We start from the raw sequence: 19,213 nt of genomic DNA, 5'->3' as shown, positions 1-19,213 counted from the left end.
AATTTTTTGTTAAATAAAAATCCACATGATTTTATGTGTTCCTTCAACCTTCTGGAGTTGGCCAAATCAAAAAGGGTAGCAAAAGTCTGTCAGTTCAGACTGAGCCACCCAGGCACCCTGGCTGCTATTTTCTACCCTATATTTGCTTGTTTATTTTTAATGGAATATGTTTATGGGAAAACAATAGTTGTATTTATTACAAACAGATGCCCAGATTCTGCTTCAGGATAGAAGCATAAAAGCAGGTGGGATAACGAGAGGAGGATGGCCAAATATGTGATGCAGAATCAGGACGTATCCAGGAGCTAAACAAAATGGTATGGAAGAGGTAATTCTGAAATTTATTTTCAAAGTTAGTTCATTCAGTATTGTTTAGGGTTTAGGGATAATGGGCTTTGTCTGAGTCATAGACTGGTCCTGCTTTTGGGCTAGAAGATGTAATACAATTCATCTATATGTGGGGGAATTTTTTAAAAACCATGAAAAAAGAAAGTCAACAGATCAGTTGTAGAATTTTGGTTATGATTATGAGTTTTAAACTTCACTATTCCCTAATGGAAAAATGTACCAAAAAGTTACTCCACTACTACTTACTAATTTAAGAACACCAACCTAAAAGACTCATTTTATTTTACTTATTTTAATTTTTTTTAATGTTTATTTTTTTTGAGAGAGAGAGAGTGAGTGGTGGGGAAGGGGCAGAAAGAGAGGGAGACACAGAATCCTAAGCAGGCTCCAGGCTCTGAGCTGTCAGCACAGAGCCCGACATAGGGCTCAAACCCACAAACCATGAGATCATGACTTGAGCCAAAGTTGGACACTCAATCAACTGAGCCAACCAGCCACCCCTAAAAGATTCATCTTAAAGCAGACTTACTAAAAAGGGATATGACTCTGAAGGCAATTCAATAAGCCTCAAATTTTGGCTTATAAACAGTGATCTGACTCTGGTTCCTTTAACAGAAACGAAACACTTCTAGAAAATTGAGAAAGGTATATATTGGAATTTCTTAGAAAAGGTTACTACAGTTCCAGTGAAGAGTCAATATGAGAAACTTAGGTGATACTTAACACATTTTTCATGCATTTGATGATGGGAAAGGTAGCCACCTGTTCTATCCTTTATAATCTGAGTATAAAGTTGGTCATATTACTTGAATTTGGACTTTTTAACTTCAGTAGAAGTTCACAGCTATCTAAATTCATAAGAGATGAAGTCGGGAGATGACAGAGGTGAATTCAAGAATTTATTTGGAGCAGCAAAGTCAGCATACATAAATGTGAGTGAATCAAAAAGCAGAATAGAGATAGGGAAAGAAACTGGTTTCATTCAGTGGCAAAGAACATGAAAGATAGTATTTCCTGTTCTCCTTCCAAATTCCATCAAACAAATCCAAAGTATTCTCAAGACATTGCTGATATTGGGGACTATTCACTCACCAAGGAGTCAGATTAAGAATGCTCTAACTTATCTCCTGCTCTCGATAGTTCAGAGCACTTCTGTTTACAGTCAACTAGAAAAGCATTGCAGCAATGGCCTCTTTCAGTCATGTGCTAAAGAATTAAAGGATAAGATGATCAATTAGTTTTATTTTCTCTCATTTCTGGGAGCATAGTGTTGGTTGATAAAAAACACTAAAATCATATCATTTTCCACATATGATCTTAATCAAAAGAAAAGCTATTTTCTCCATCTCATTGTTCTTAGTATCTTTTTGATACTCCTTTCTGTAGATATGGGTTTCTAGGGAAAGGAAATAAATAATTTTAAATGTATACTTCACCTGTAGTTCCAAGGAATAACATGGACTAATGTTTGTTAAAAGCCTATGATAGTGACTACACTTATTGTGAGGAGCATTAAGAAAGGTATTGAATTATCAAACACTATGCTGTATACTTGAAACTACTTTGTAAGTCAACTATGTTTCAATAACGACAATTTAAAAAGAACACATGACAAGCACTACGCCAAATGCTTTGCACGTATTATCTCAGTTAACCCCTACAACATCTTTCTGAGGCAGATACTATTATAACCTCCATTTTAAGATGAGGAATGTGAGATTTGTAAAGACTAAGTGAGTTGCCTGCAGTCAGTCATCTAGTAAGTAACACAGCCAACGTTCAAACCCAAAGAACCTGGCTCTAGAGCTTGCCTTTTTAACTGCTATGACAACTTAATTTTTGTCCTAATATACAAGACTACAGAAGTTTTCTTGGCATATTAGTCACAAATAAGGTCACAGTTGTGGAAACATGCTCTAATTTTCTTAACCTTTCTCCAGGCCAAGAACTAAAGAGTGTTTAGAAAACAAGCACACAAATAATGGATCATAATCCCATAATACCAAATTTACAGCAAATTTTATATCAAATACGGAATTCAAACAATAAAAACTTACAAGAATTTGATTACCATACATATTACTTGTGAGCAGGAATGCGGTGCAAAAACACATATAGAGAAATGATCCCCAGCTTGTGATGGCTCAACTTACAATTTTTTGACTTTACAATGGTGCAAAAATGATACGCATTCAGTAGAACTCACACTCCAGATTTTGAATTTGGATCTTTTCCCGGGCTAGCACTATGTGGTGGATACTTTCTCATGATGCTGACCAATGGCAGCAAGCCATAGCTCCCAGTCGGCTCACAATCACAAGAGTAAACAACCGGTACACCGACAACATTCTGTACCCATACGATGATGCTTTCATTCACTTTTACTGCAGTATTCAATTACATGAGCTAGTCCAACACTTTATTATTCACTAGGCTTTGTATTAGATGATTTTGCCCAACTGTAGGCTAATGTAAGTGTTCTAAGCACATATAAGGTAGGTTACATCAAGCTATGATGTTTGGTAGGCTGGAAATATTAAATGCATTTTTGACTCATGATATCTTCATCTTATTATGGACTTATCAGAATGTAACCACACTGTAAGATGAGAAACATATATATATTGCAAATGCAGTTTTCTACTGAGTTGGCTCAACAGATTTGTATCCAGTCTCACTCCATTACTCTAAGAGAAAAACACTGCCTGATGATCTAGTTATAAATTAATTTGCTAATCCTTATTACAAACCACACTCTTAGAATTTGGATCCTAATAAGCAAAACACTTGCTCAACTAGATGTTCATCCAGATGCACTTGTTATGACTACTGCAAATGTAATTTGAAACTATCAAGAGTTCTGCTTGGTCATTAGTCCCCCAAAGGGGAACAACAAGGGGCAAATAAAGAGCAAATCTGCAAGAGACTGCCACAATTCAACCTTTTAGAATTAAAAGGTGAGAATTTTCCTCATTTGTAGCCAAATGCAGGAAAATTTTCACAAGAAATCAGGCCACTGCTAATGCATAAGTAAATTGGCAGGGTATAGAAAGACAAATAATTTGGACTTTGGAGTCAGACATTGATTCTAATAATTATCTCATCATTTGGTCGTTGACTGACCAGTATCCTGAATCTCAGTTTCTTTTACATGTCAAATAGTGACCATCTTCATGGGGTTGCAGAGACTAATATCTTCGCTGTTTGGGGGCTCTTTTAGTTGTTGGAGTCATCACAGTGCATGTTGACATCAGAGTCCTTTGTTGGAGGATATTTATTAGACCACCTTTATATTAAAAAAATTGATCATCAGTTGGTAATTTCTATTCACACATTTTTCATTATACAGAAAAGAAATAAACTTATTTTATAACTTACTACAGGGTAACAAGCCGTGTTATTTCTATTTACAGACTGGAAGAGTTAGAGTACTATGATTTTAGTAATTTGGCCAAATTCTTTGGAGTACTGAAAGTTCAAAACGGTCCTTCTAAAGACACAAGTTACAAAGAGCTGTGACATCCTTTGTACCATCATTAGCACATCTGTTGGAATAATCCCAGGGGCCCAGCACAAGGCCTAGATCATCTTCCCCTCGCTTATCTGCTATCTGGTAGGGAGGGGAAGTAGCTGTCATTCAGGCATCCAGGCTGAGAGGGTAGCAAATCAACACCTCAAACGCTGTCAACCACAGTGCCAGGGGACAGAGTGAGCTGTGGAGGATGCTGCAGTGCACACATTTACGTGCTCAAAGAGGTGGCATTCATCAATTCACACAAATCACTGGCCCATGCCACCACAAGTATCAAATGTGCAATTCTCTGTAACAGGAGGAAAGAGTCCTGGAAATTTTTTGTGAGCACTATTAATGCTACTCCAATTAGGAAACAGAACTAGGAGCTGCAGAGCTCAACTTTAGCAATATGGCATTGCTCCCTGCTCATCTTACTGGAAAATACAAGCAACTCCATAATACAATGGGTAAAGATGCAAATAATCCCTGGTCTCCAAAGACATGTTGCACGCCTACAGGTACACCCTACAGACATCAGTAAGCAGACCACTAAAATATAAAGCCAAAAAGTCCATTCACATCATGGACATAATAAACCCTTAAATTTTGCCATAGGAGCCTCACAGCATCAGGGGTGAACTATCTATGTTTTATTGGCAATACGAAAAACCAGAAAACTGCTATTTGGCCAGCCATCATTGGTTGGAGTGCATTATTTATGTCCTAGAAAAATTATAATGACTCTGTACAACCAATAAGATGGATGATCAACTTAAACCTACTAAAAATATTAAATTCAAATTATATATCAGTTTTGTCAACAATATCTATAAATTTTGCATAACACGGAGTGACAGGAATGACCTTAAAGCTGTGTTCAATCAAACAGATTATTATGGTTTGACATGTGAACATATGGCAGTAAGCATAATTTCAAGGCCAACCAAAGTAGGACTAAGCAAAGAAATAGAAGGCAACAAGAAATGGTAAGCCATAACCAAAGTTACATTACTATGTTAGTCAAGATAAAGCCGACAAAACTCTGATGCCTCAAGTTGAGAAAATTTAGTCCATGGTCCTTCCTTAGATTCATCTGAGGAACTTAAAATTACTGAGGCCTGGCCCTACCCCAAGAGACTGATCTAACTGATCCAGGAGAGTAGAGCTCAGGCATTACTATGTTCTTGTTGCTGTTGTCATTTTGTTGTTGTTTTGTAAAGCTTTCTAATGCACAGCCAGGCCTCAGAAATGCTAAACAAAGTCATGTAGTCTATCAAGCTAAAATATAAACCTGCAAATCATGGGTTCTGCAGACATGTATCTACTAAATATAAAAGAACAAAATTGGGGTTAATTGGGTGGAAAGAACTGTATTCCATCTATCAACTCTTTAAAAAAATAGCCATCCAGCATATGTTCATATTTATTTTCTTTTTTTATAATAGTTTATTATATTTATTTTCTTTAATTGGGGATGGGGGTAGGGGAGATGGGTTTCAGCTGTCTATAGAGCTGCTGATTTTATAGTAAATGAAAAAAATAATCGTATAAATAAACTAATATAAATTACAAATACACAATCTAAATATTGCCTTCTACTGTTTTTTAAAGTATATCCCAGTGTATCTATGAAAAATTTTAGTTATTGGGGAAAACCTTATCCTCTGTACCTATCAATAGGCAGGGACAGAGCTCTGTTGTGCTTTCAATGATAAGATTAAGTCAGTGGTCCCATAAATACATCAACCAGAGGAAACCGACTATTCAAAGAAAAATTGATAAACATGAACTATAAGAGTTAAATTTTTCATAAACTAAAACAAGAATGATATTTCATATTCTCATAAATGCATATATTGTCTTTGTAAGATAACATTTCTCTCCTACCTTAACATATACACTAAAAAATATACAGAGTCCATATTCAGTGAAAACTCTAAAATATTCAATCATCTGTTATACTAAGCTTACACAAATTAGGATAAAATGATGTAAGAATAATGTATGAAATATGATTTAGTTGGTTTAAGCAGTCAAAACTACAAATCCTTTGCTAGTTTTAGTAAAAGAGATCAGACAACTTGTACAATGTGCACCCTCCTCCACTTCCAGAAAAATCTTTCTAAGAAAGTCCACATTGGCTACTATACATATTTTTCACTTGAGAGATCTATTTTTATGGAGGAAGGGGTGTGAACTTAATATCTGTATCAATGTGGTACAGTGTAGAGACAGAATTTGACGATATGGGAGCTCCAGTCCAGAAAGGACCATTAAAAGATTAAATTTCTGGGAAATTTAGGCAAGAGATCTGTAGGGGCGGGTTAATGCTATCTCCATCTCCCAGGGACAGGGAAACCTCAGCTATCCTTGGATGATGCCTAGATCAAATTATTCTTTTTCAACCAATTTCTCATATGTAACATTTTTAATCATTTTTCTACCTTGGCTGGCAGTGCTTCCAGAGTCAATCTCCTTCATGTTTCCTGAGTAGCTTGGGGCAATGAAGCTTCAATAGGAGTCTTCCCATCCTGGTAGGTGGAGACTCTTAGGTAGGCAGGTGTGGGGAATCAGAGCACAAAGGGACAGTCTAACTTGTGCCAGCTGAGTTTGAGGTAGAAGGGAATTAAAATTTTAGTCCTGAATGAAGAGACCCACAGAGAAAGGCGCCCCTATTATATCAGCTCCAAGGGAAGAAGAAAAAGATACAAAGAGAGTAAGACACACGCACACACTCACACACGCGTGCGTGCACACGCACACACACAAAGCATGTAGGAAAGGTATCCTGAGTGACAGTAGGAAAGAGAACCACCCAAGCCTGTGAGCACCCAATGGGTTATCTACCTAGAATACCTGGCTTGCTGGGAGCCTGGGGGAAGGAAAAGGGGAAACACTTATTTTTTTCCCACTCTCAAACTTGTATTAGGGATCTGCTTTATTTAGCAGCCCTGAATTGATGGTCTTTGCAAGAATTTCTAAGTTTGCTTTAATGCTTTCAGAAGGTTAAAAACTTATGGGTCCTGATGCTTGAGTTTAGCTTTGTTTTGCATCAGATTTTTTTCTTGTCCCACGGGATTGACGGTATACTCACTGGAATCAGACTACTTAAATTAATCCTGACAGAATTCAAATCCTGAGAGAAATATTAGTTGAGACAATTTTAAAATCTACTTCTATTTTTTACTTATATTTAAATATAATTTCTTATGAATGCCCTGCTCTTTACCATATTGTCAAATGTCTAAGATTCTCAGGTCTGCTTCATGAGAAGCTAGCAGGTTTCCCTGTCCTTTAGGAAAGAGGAGAAGGGCACAAAAGAGAGAAACAATTCTTGCTGTCTTCTGTGGCTGCCAGCAGAAGTGTCTAGGAACACATCCAAGATGTCAGAGCAGAAAAGGTGCCACATTAAGGTGACTGACTCACAAGGACCATGGAATGAAAGTATGCATGTTATTTCATGCTTAAATATTTTTATTAAAATGGCCTTCCATTCCAGTTTCTTTCACGTTGCATGGATAAAAGATACTACTTATGCCAAGCATATAGTAAAAACCTGTTTTAAAGTACCACAAATGTACACAGATTTACTTACATTGTGGATTGAATGGTGTGGCTTAAATGTACATACATTTATATATGTATTTGAACATATATACTTTTCACTATAAAATAGGAACAGTCAAAGGAATCCACATTTCTGACATCTATCTTTAAATCAAATTTCTAATGAAAGCATGGTTTGCAGATGAAAAGTTCCAATATTAGAATACAGACACAGATAATTGATTTGATTTATAATGACTAAACTAAACCCATGGAAATAGGTCCCCTTCACCCACTCTCATTAACCTGAGAGTCCAGCCTATTCATTTATTGTAGTGTGTGATTTAAAGTTTATAAAGATACTGAAGGAGTTAGTATAATGAAATATTCTGTTTGAAATTTGAAACTGGTTACATTCCATAATTAATTTTCCCTATGAACTAGGGCTACTCAAGGGAATTTAAATATACTTAGAGTCTTCTCAAGGGAATTTTAAAAAATTACCAAATGATAATCTCAAAATTGTTTCAAAAGGCAATTATGTAAAGGTTTCCATTGATTCATACTTTATTGCCATTAGGAAAATAAGATTTAAAACTACTCTAGTTTCTATGTTTCCCTTGAGAAAATTTCTTTAAAAATACAAATATTTGGTTTTAAACAAACAGTATATACTATTTTGTTCACATAAATGTAAAACTAAATAATTATAAATCTTTTATGTTCTGAGACAAAAATGGCCATAACTAAAAACAAGTGCAAGAAGACTAAAACTGGGGTATTACGGTGCCTACCTTTAATATGATACTATAAATCTCAACAAATGTCGCATCAATCCATGATCTTGAATGGGGATCACCCAGGAATTCTATGTGATATCGTTCAACATTTCCATCCAGGTCATAGGTCACATATTTTCCTTTAAAAGGATCTGGGCAAAGTATCCCTGGCCAACTGTCAAAAGAAAGTATTTTTAATTATTTTGATGCTTTTAAAAAAAGGCAGAAATCAATACATGTTACAATCATATATCAAAATTTCTTCTTTGAACTTTAAAAACTCTCCAAAATTAAACATATTCATATTTGTATCCTTTAAAAGTAGGACATTCACTTGATACACATAATCAGTTGTATCTTTGAAGATATAGAAAGCTTTGGAAACATCACATACTTAAGATCAACATAAGATATAAGGAGAAAGAATGATAAGACAGAAGGATGATCTCCAAGATCTGTAAGAGACACTTAAGCAGGGCTAACAGGAAATGTAAGATTCATGACCCATTTGAATAAACTGTAACCAATAATAAGGCTTAATTACTAAAATGTTAACCCACTGACAGTTTCTGACAGGGTAGGAGAGAGCTGACATTTCCTGAGCCAAAGGGCTCAGGGCTGCCCAAGGGGTACTGGCAGCTTAGGCTGTGAGAACACTATAGATTCTAACTACTGTGGGAAATGCAGAAACAGAGCTCAGCAGTTCTATATTGCCCCTTCCCTGCATCTGCTCCATTGGTAGACCAAATTTCTAAAACTTTTTTGTTCTGCAAATAAAAAGTATCCTTCACTAAAAAGGATATCCTTTGGCAAAAAGTATACACACACACACACACACACACACACACACACACACATATATATACACATACACACACACACACAAAATCATGCTATAAAGAATCAGATATCACAAAAATGCAAAATGTATAAATCGCTTGGGTTTGAGGACTACAGATGGTTGATCTTCTACTAAATTGTCTATTGACAGAAAGTTACAAAATCATAAGCATAGAAATACATCTACTATATCACTGTAAAAAATCTTTACAGATCATAAATAACACAATGTAAACTAACACAAATATTTCATAGAAGTATTATCAATGAAAACAATGTGATTTCAGGAACCTGACATATCCCTAGTATAGCTGCCAGGAGGTGATGATTTGGGTGCACCAGTCAGCAGGGACGGTGAAGTGTGTGAATTGAGCAGGGTGCTAAGCAGAGTTCTTTGGCTCTTGGCCCTCTCTGATTTAGGAGAAGGGGCTTCCTGGTAGCCCTAGATCATTGAAGAGGAAGGGCTGGAGGATTTCAAAATGAGTCAGCCTACGTAGAACCCAAAGAAGTCTAATACTTTGGAAGCCTGGAAATGATAATGGAAAGTCAAGGAGAGGTTCAGGACCTATCTAGTTATTATCAGGTTCACATCATAGTATCATTGCTATGTGGCAACACTTACTGAGGCGCAAGAGTGATTAAAAGAAACCTTGAGTGGAGTTTATTTTTTCAACCTACATTGGAAATCTACATTTCTGAAGGAATTCACTCCAAATAAAAATATTTCAATAGGCAAATAAATTATTAAAAATGAATGGCAGCTGCATCGGACACTTCTAACTTATCAGAAATCAAGAAACAGTGGGTCCTCCAACTGGATTAATAACTACTTTAAAAGAAGCCAAACTGTAATTGTTACATTACAGTTGTTGACTACACTATGTAAAATGTAAGGGGTTCATGTTTAATACTAGGTGATTTGCACCTCACAGCAATTTTAAAAAGGATTATTGCCAAGCAATAGTAAATTATAAGTAGCATCACCTCCAGTCTATATAAAACAATCACAGGATTTATAACACATGAAAAAAATTTTGCAGTTACTCTGTTTAAGCTAAGTTCTTCTGACACAAATTCTGATATAACTTCTTTTAGACTTATTGGGCCCAAGAATATTCAATTTAAATTATTACTCTACAAAATGTAAATAAAAATAGAGATGACTCCTAAAAACAATTAGATGCCAATGAAAGAAAAAGCTCCTATTCATTAAAATACATTATAGAAAATGTTGCATGCTGGTTTACAGATGAGTTATGAAAAGTACTGTCAAATGTCCAAATAACTGGGGCACCGTAGTAGTTCTTCAGGTGGTGCAAAGGAATTGTCTGACCCCTAGTCTGTGTTAAGACAGAACGAACCAAACTGCAGGCGAAGCAGAGGAGAGGCAACAGACCCAGAAAACAAGATTACTTCTCTCCACATGCTACAAGCCATCATTTTCTCTGACTCGGTGTGATTGAAGAAAGCTGATGTCTATTTTTCTTTTTTTTTTTTGCTCTCATTCTGAACTCCATTTGAGTTCTGAAACTGTCAACAACAAATACTGCATTGTGCACTTCCACTTTCCAATTTTTCACATGCATATTGATGAGAAATTCTCAGGTGTTGTCTGTGGGCATAAAGGTGGAGAGGGCCAGTAAGAGATGGCCACCCCATGGGAAGGTATCAGGATTACAGGAAACTGGTGGGATTAATTTTAGAATCTGTGGGTGGTGGGAGGTAAAATACACAAATACAGCACAGTCGAATAGATACCAGGTGTTGGAATCCACTTGGGGAAAAGGGAGAAATTTGGGTACAGCAGTAACTTCAAGTGCAAATATACCATGAAGAAACTGATGTCTTATGCATTTCTCATCTAGTAGAATTAATATTTTTAATGCTTATTTATTTTGAGAAAGAGAGGGAGCATCCATGAGCAGGGGAAGGTAGAGAGGAAAGAGAGAATCCCAAGCAGGCTCTCCGTCATCATCCAGAGCCCAACATGCGGCTCTATCCCAAAACCATGAATGAGATCATGACCTGAGATGAAATCAAGAGTCAGACACTTAACCGAGTGAGCCACCAAGGTGCCCCAGAAATGATCTTTAATAAGATAGCTATTGTCTTCAATAGAAGTTGAAGTTTAAGCATGATTTCAGTTGTTGGGCATTTATACTCAGTGACTGTTATTTTCAAGATATGGTTTGGATGTTTAAGAGGAGAGCAAATTTTACTTGGGCCTCCTTTATCTGTGGGAAACAAAATGTATGAGTTGGAATCATCACTAACTAAATGTTATATTTGCCACAAAATCTCTAAGCTGTACCCAGCTATAGCCTCAGAAGAGGAGATTTCCCATCCCCACCCCCCATGTTATAAGTGTATTAATCCCCCGGCAAAAAAATGCAAATAAAAGAAGTATTCAAATAATATTTTATAATACTGAAAGGATCTAGCAAAAATCTCAATTTATAAATTTAAATGCTATATCTAAAAGTTACCACTGGAATGGTTTGTTAATTTAAAGGCATATTTTACTACTAAATTTCACTATTATAGTACATTAGGATATAAATATATTTTCTATAAATTTTATGAAAAGGCTTTGTAAAATGTCTGTGTAAATATGCCCAAAGTAGTTACCCTAAATAGAGCCTAGTTTCTGCTTGACAATGTATCTTCTACTAAGGAAAATATGCACCATTGTTTTTCATTTTAACTTCTATGCCGTTTCTAGCTGAATAACATGCCATTTCATTGATTTTTAAAAAATCAAGGCTGCTTAAACATTAGGAAGATAGTTTTTCTCTTCTTCGTACCTGTAGGTATCCCCACCCTAAACACAACAGACAGCATAACTCAAAGGCAAGAAACTGCATATGTACTTTTATAAGTATGTAAGTATATGCTATCTCATAATACAGAGGTTAATGTAACTATTGTAAATTGATTTTCTGTGGAATTTGCCCATAGACAAAGTGCTTTCTCTTGACAATTATTTGTTTTTATCACGTAAAGATTAAATAGGCATTTCTAGATTCTGTATCAGTCTTTCTTTAGCTTTGCCGGAGAAGATGAACTCTTTTGGAAAGAATAGCGCTGAGACACTGATAAGACTGAATTTCTGAGTCTTCAATGCTCAGTGTAAGACCAGAGACCAACAAGAACTGACCTAGATAATGCTACCTAAGTGTCTCTATGGTCACCTAGCTGGTCTTCCCATTTGAAATGTCAACATCTTTAATGTTGCTTAAGAACTGATGTTTGTTTTTAGTGGGTTAACTCTAGCCTTATATTCTGCTCTTGCAATTTATCCTGTTATCATCTTTCTATATATTTGTGTACCAAATAAAAAGTATAACTAGATTTGTTTTTATATTTTAATGTTACATTTTAAGCTTGTATTCAACTATACTTAGTTCATAAAGAGGAATACATCTGACTACTTAGTCAAATGCATTCTACTCTTTCCAAAATAAGCAAGAAGGTAGATACAGATGCATTTTGCAGGTATACTGACCATTCCAATCATAGATTAGAAACAATTTAGGGTCTGGAATAAAACACGTTTCATGTGTATTTCAAATTCTAACCCTCAGAAACACAAAACTGCAAAAGAAATTCCTAATCAGATTTATAACATAATATTTCAGATATAGTGACAAGAAACAAATACATTTCTTGAATTAGTTATTGAACCTTCAGAATTTCAATTAGAAAATTAAAACTCTCTGCTTTCAAAATATTAATATTAGATCTGAAAAATGACATGGAACTACAAACACCTTCATAAGTAATGCCATAAAACAAGCTTTCCTATTCATGTCTTTTTTTTAGAGAGAGAGTGAGTGGGGGAGAGGGGCACAAGGAGAGAGTGAAACACAGACAGAGAAAGAGAGAATCTTAAGCATGCTCCATGCTCAGGGTGGAGCTGGATATGGGGCTCAGTCCCACAACTTTGGGATCATGACCTGAGCTGCTACCAAGAACTGGTCACTCAACCAACTGAGCCACTCAGGTGCAATAATAGTGTCTTTTAAAATATTTTTTACATAGATATCTAGCTCCCCTTCATGTCAATCATAATTATTTTACAGAAGAAAATTATATTTTTATTATTTAAATAAAATGTATGTATTTACAACGTTTTACATCTTATCTCCAGAAAAGTCCTCACTCAGTAGCACAAGGTAAATATCTCAGAGAGATTTCCATATTTGCAAAGATATTAAATGTATTACTTTGCTATGCCACAAAAAGTATCATAGAGTGAGTAAGTTAAACAATAGAAATTTATTTTCTTATAGTTTTGGAGGCTTTAAGTCTCAGATCAATAGGTCGGCACAGATGACTTCTCCTGAAGCCTCTCCTTGGCTTGTAAATGGCTACTTTCCTACTGTGTCTTCTCATAGTGTTTCCTGTATGCATGTACATCCCTGTTGTCCCTTTGTGTGTCCAAGTTTCCTGTTCTATAAGAAGACTAGTCAGATTGGTGTGGGGCCCACCCTAATGGCTTATTTTCACTTAATCACCTCTTTAAGTCTCTGATTCCAAATACAGTCACTTCTGAGGTTTGAGCTTGAAAGTACGATTTTCTGGGGAACACAATTCAGCCCACAACAGTAAGTGACAGAATAAGGACACAAATGTACTGAAGGCCTCTTATGTATGTGGTATGTGTGTGTGTGTGTGTGTGTGTGTGTGTGTGTGTGTGTTAAAGTCCATCACAGTCTCTCTATGAAAGCAAACAACATATTATTCATGAAGAATAGCTGAATGTGAATGAAAACAAAGTAATATGAGCCAGAATATCCTAGCTCTGAGAATGTTAAGTATGAGAATGCAATGTAAAATAGCAAGGGATTCTGGGAAGATAGCAGCAATGTTGTTGTAGTTTTAGAATCTCCTGAAATTTCCCCATAAGTGCAGATAGAACAACTATAATAACAAAGCCAAAACCTGACACACAACATCTATAACAAAACTAAGTGAAAGCTATCCACATGAACTACCAAAATAGGAGCAGGCAGGTACAAACTACTGACAGTTATAAGACCCGCATATCACTAGCATGTATATGAGGGAAAACAGGGAAGGAGGGGGAAAGCAACCAAAGGTCTGATGGGTTTGTGAAATAAGACCCTCAAAACTGCAGGAAGTACGTATTGGAAAGTGCAGCAAGTCAACATGAGCACAGCAGCCAAAACTACAAGGGGGATTCAACAAAACCTGAAGGCATTAGAACAGTCTGGGCCCTGTGAACAATTAAAAGTAACCAACAAAAAACTCCTTTACCAGGACAAAAGCTTACACTGATGAGAAACTGCTGGAAGTATAATCCAAATCGAAGAAAAGATCAATATAGATAAAGGAAGAGAGAAGGTTCAAGTAAAAGTGGGGATACAACACCAAAAGCACCATCCATGAAAAAAACATTGGTCAGTTGGACTCCATTAAAATTAAAAGTGTCTGCTCTGCAAAAGACATCGGTAAGAGAATGAGAAGATAAGCCACAGACTGGGAGAAAATATTTGCAAAACACATATCTGATAAAGGACTGATATCCAAAATATACCAAGAATTCTTAAGCTCCACAAGAAGAAAATGAACAACTCAATTAAAAGATAGGAAAAAGATCTGAGTAGACACCTCATGACATAAGATATACAAATGACAAATAGGTATATTAAAAGATGCTCTACATCACATGTCATAAGGGAAATACAAATTAGAACAACCATGTGTGCCCATGAAAATACATAGAGGAAACTTAAATGCATATCACTAAGTGAAAGAAGCCAATCTGGAAAGGCAACATATCATGATTACAATAATACAGCAATCTGGAAAAGGCAAAACTATGGTAGAGGAAAAAGATCTCCAGTTGCCAGGAGTAGTGGGAGGGATAATAGGTGAAACACAGGAGATTGTTAGGCCACTGAAACTGTTCTGTATGATACTATAATGGTGAAAACATGTCATTATACATTTATCAAAACCTACAGAATATACAGTACAAAGAACAAACCCTAATATAAACTGTGGATTTGGGCCGGTAATGATGGGTAAATGCTGGCTCATAGACTGTAACAAATGTGCCACACTGATTTGGGATATTCATGGTATATGAGGTTGTGTGAAGTGGGGGAGGAAATATGTGAAAAGAAAAATGCTAGTAAATTTCAGAAGACAAGTTCATATTTTTGATACATTGAGAAAATAATAGAATAAAGGACTCTGGGTATATGGTTTAGACAAAAAGGCTAAAGAAAATCTATTCTGCAGATTCCAATTCTGGACAAGTTGAAATAGACTCTTCTCATCAAGTACATCAAAAATGTCTGGGTATTACATATCAAACAAACATAAGAAGATTCTAAAATATGAAGAGGAAATTAGCCAGATAAGGACACTGGGACCTGAAGAATGACATGACAGTGGGCTCCCCTACTGTTCTTTGTGCCTCATATCTCCTAAATTGGGTACTAAAGAAGCCACAACTCAGAGACGCCCAAGGGTGCAAAGCAGCAAAAAGTCCAGATGAAGCCTGCTTTTTCAAGCCAAAGGACCAACATAGGGAAAGCCTAGGAAGACAGGAAACTTTTAAGCAATAACTGCCTTTTCCCAGACAAATACCATGGAAAAATCTGGATATCCTCAACTCTGTTCCCATCAACAAAGGCCAAGTGGTGAGCCTGTACTTCAATTTACCCAGCAGTAATAAAGCCCCCACCTCCTCCCCTCTCAGGTGGTGGTGGAAGAAGCCTACCGGGAAGGGAAGATGGAACTGTTATCACCTCCCAGCAGCAGCATGTTCCTCCCCCCATGGTATCGGTGGGGGTGAGTAACAAGGTTCCCTACCTCTCTCAGCCAAGCTGGTGAGTGAGGAGCCTTAACTCTCATCCCAGCCTACCAGCAATGAGACACCCTTCCCTTCCCAGAGAGGAAGTGAAAGCTGAGTAGAAAACTTAGACTTCCAACTCCCACCTGGCAGTAACAAAAAGGTTCCCTCATATTCCTCATATTCTTCCAGCAGTACAGGAGCAGCCTGCTAACATAGATTTAAATAAAATCCAAAGTGAAAAAAAATACAAAGTCTAAAAAATAAATAGAAGATACAGACAGAACTGAATGGACATTTCACAACTGAAAACACATAACCAAAACAGAAACATCTATGAATACTTTCAATAACAGAATAAATATGAAAGAGGCAAGAATCTGTGAACTTAAAATAGAAATGATCCAATCTGAACAACCGAGAAAACAGACTGAAAAAAATCTCTTAAAGAAGAGAACTCATGTCATACAAAATGGAAGTGCATAAGAAACTCAGTAGGTGTCCCTCCAAAGCAGCTCCTGCCCCGATACACTCTTCAAGCCACTCTAGGAGGGACTGGTACCACTCCGAAATGGCTTCTGCTCTGGGGAAAGGGGAAGATAACCACACACACCAGTGCACTCACAGTTTCAGTGGCCAAACTTTATAGCCAGCAGCACAGAGAGGGTGCCATGTTGGTCAGTCCAACTGTAGCCCCAGCAGGCAGACTGGGAACAGACATCTGGTCTAACTGCTGACACCACCCAATCACAAGCCCATGGCAACCCCAGACTAAACCCCTTAATGGCACAAGGACCAAACTCTGCCCAGTGCACCACAACAAGCAAAGTGGGACATTGTAGCCAACTGGACTAAAGGCAAATGCAGGGGCGGCTGGGTGGCTCAGTCATTAAGTGTCCAGCTTCGGCTTAGGTCATGTTCTCATGGTTCGTGGGTTCGAGCCTGCGTCAGGCTCTGTGCTGACAGCTAGCTCAGAGGCTGGAGCCTGCTTCAGATTCTGTGTCTCCCTCTTCTCTCTCACCTTCCCCTTCTTGTGCTGTCTCTCTCTGTCTCTCAAAAATAAGTAAAAAACATTTAAAATTTTAAAAATAATAAAATAAAGGCAAATGCAACTCAGTCACAATAGTAGGGTGCAAGCAACCCACATAGGACACAACCCTGAGGCAACTGCTTCTGGTGAACAGGAGGCATTGTATTATAGGCCACAACAGGACCTCCTCTTCATTCTCTACATTCATCCTCTACTTTCAAGATCAGGAAATATAGCTGGCTTCATTAATATACAGAAAAAACACAGAGAGTTAGACAAAATGAGGAGGCAGAGGACTATGTCACAAATGAAAGAACAGTACAAACCACAGTAATACAGTGAAATGAAAGAGCTAAGTAATTCACATGATAAAGAATTCAAAGTAATGATCATAAAAATACTCACTGGACTTGAGAAAAGAATGAAGGATCTCAGTGAGACCTTCAAGAAAGAGCTAGAAAATATAAAACAGAACAAGTCAGAGATGAAGTCAATAATTGAAATTAAAAAAACATACACTAGAGGAAATCAATAGCATATTAGATGAGGCAGAAGAACAGATCAACATCTGGAGGACAGAGTAATGGAAAGCAACCAAACTAAGTAACAAAAAGGAAAAAAGGATAATAAAAAATGAGAACAGGTTAAGGGAACTCAGTGACATCATCAAGCATAATAAAATTTGCATTAAGGGATCCCAGAAGGAGAAGAGACAGAAAAGGGGAAGAAATAGTATTTCAAGAAATAAGAGCTGAAAACTTTCTTAACCTGGGGAAGGAAACAGGCATGCAGATCCAGCAAATATAAAGAATCCTCAAAATACTCAACTCAAGGATATCCATACAAGACACATAATAATTAACATGGCAAAAGATACTGAAAAGAGAATTTTAAAACCAGCAAGATGAAAAACAATTACACACAAGGGAAGCCCCACAAAGCTATCAGTTGATTTTTCAGTATAAACTTTGCAGGCCAGAAGGGAGTGGTCATGATGTATTCAAAGTGCTGAAAAGAAAAAAAAAAAAAAGAACTTGCATCCAAGAATACTCCAGAAAGGCTATCATTCAGAATAGAAAGACAGATAAATAGTTTCCCACACAAAGAAAAGTGCATATTGCATACTTGGGAAAATCAATCTAATATGGGAAACAATGAGCTATACAATAGTAAATCTGTAGAATCTAAAGGAAAAAATATTTTAGGCATCTAGTCAACAATTACAGAATATAATCTTTTCAAGACAGAGTATGCTGGGTCATAAATTAAGATTCAAAGAAACAGTACAATATATCTAAATTAGAGCTCAGTATCAATAAGATATTTTAAAATCCCCAAATATAATACAACTTAAAAATATATTTCTAACACCTCATTTGAAAGAAGATAATCACACAGCAAATTAATAAATATTTGAAACCAAAGATAATAAAACACAACATATCAAAATTTGTGGGATAATAGCTAAAGCTGTGCTTGAAGATAAGTTTGTAGGTTTAGTTGCCTATTTAAGGAGGAAAAAAGATTTAAATCAGTTACCTAAAGTTTTCAATTTAAGAAACTAGAAAAAGAAGGATCAGGCCCTAAAACTGCAGGGAAATAATAATGATGAGATCAGGAAACAGTAAATAAGAAATCAGACAAAGAGTAGAAAAAAGTTGATTCTTTGAAAAGTTTTAAAAATTCATAAACTTAGTAAGACTCAATAGTTTATTATGAAACAACAACAAAAACTTTACCTTGGCCAATTCCGTAATTTTACCAAAACCAGACTTCCAAGAGGGAGCTGTGAATAGACAATCTTAAATCCACTTTGATGAAGCTGAGACTCTTCAGGGAAGTCTTCCTCCGCCATCGAGCACTGATTGTATCTCGAATCCGTGTTCATGCAGCAGTACCATGGTTTGTTGTGATCCACTGCGGCTGCGCCCTCACGTGACAACAATCTCCACTTCAAACAGCTCTCATTCTCACACTGCACCCACACTTTGTTTACGTACATACAGTTTTCTGCTGAGGAATCCATTGCAGCATTACAATACCATCCAATTTTTCTTTTTCTGTAAATGCATTTAATCTGGAAAAAAAGAAGAAAAGAATAGAGAGTCAAGAATATGAGGAAAGAAAGGTCAAACTGAAATCAGAGAAACACCTCTATTATACCTTCTTCGTCCACATCTTCTCTATCCCATAAAGACTATACATTTTGAACAATTTATGTTTCTACCTACTCAGAAAGTAAGCAACAAAATAGAAGCATCAATTGCTCTGGGCATAAAATGTTCCAAAATTAAAAATATTTTTGTAAATAACAAATAAAAATAAAAATA

The 19,213-nt window shown here is 36.4% G+C and overlaps 1 protein-coding gene across 1 annotated transcript in view; it reads right to left on the bottom strand.

Annotated features, from left to right (window-relative positions):
- ZCWPW2 (zinc finger CW-type and PWWP domain containing 2) overlaps positions 1-18,955 on the bottom strand; it is an 83,059-nt gene extending 64,104 nt beyond the window's left edge. Inside the window, 3 exon segments of the mRNA XM_029940848.1 lie at positions 8,203-8,362; positions 18,623-18,925; positions 18,927-18,955. Coding sequence (XP_029796708.1) covers positions 8,203-8,362; positions 18,623-18,925; positions 18,927-18,955 — 492 coding nt within the window.
- Positions 18,956-19,213: the final 258 nt, after the last annotated feature.

Source organism: Suricata suricatta, chromosome 5 (assembly GCF_006229205.1).
Source record: "Suricata suricatta isolate VVHF042 chromosome 5, meerkat_22Aug2017_6uvM2_HiC, whole genome shotgun sequence".
NCBI classification, from domain to species: Eukaryota; Metazoa; Chordata; class Mammalia; order Carnivora; family Herpestidae; genus Suricata; species Suricata suricatta.
The sequence above is the reverse complement of the archived record's forward strand: the minus strand, read 5'-3'. Positions and strand labels throughout refer to the sequence as shown.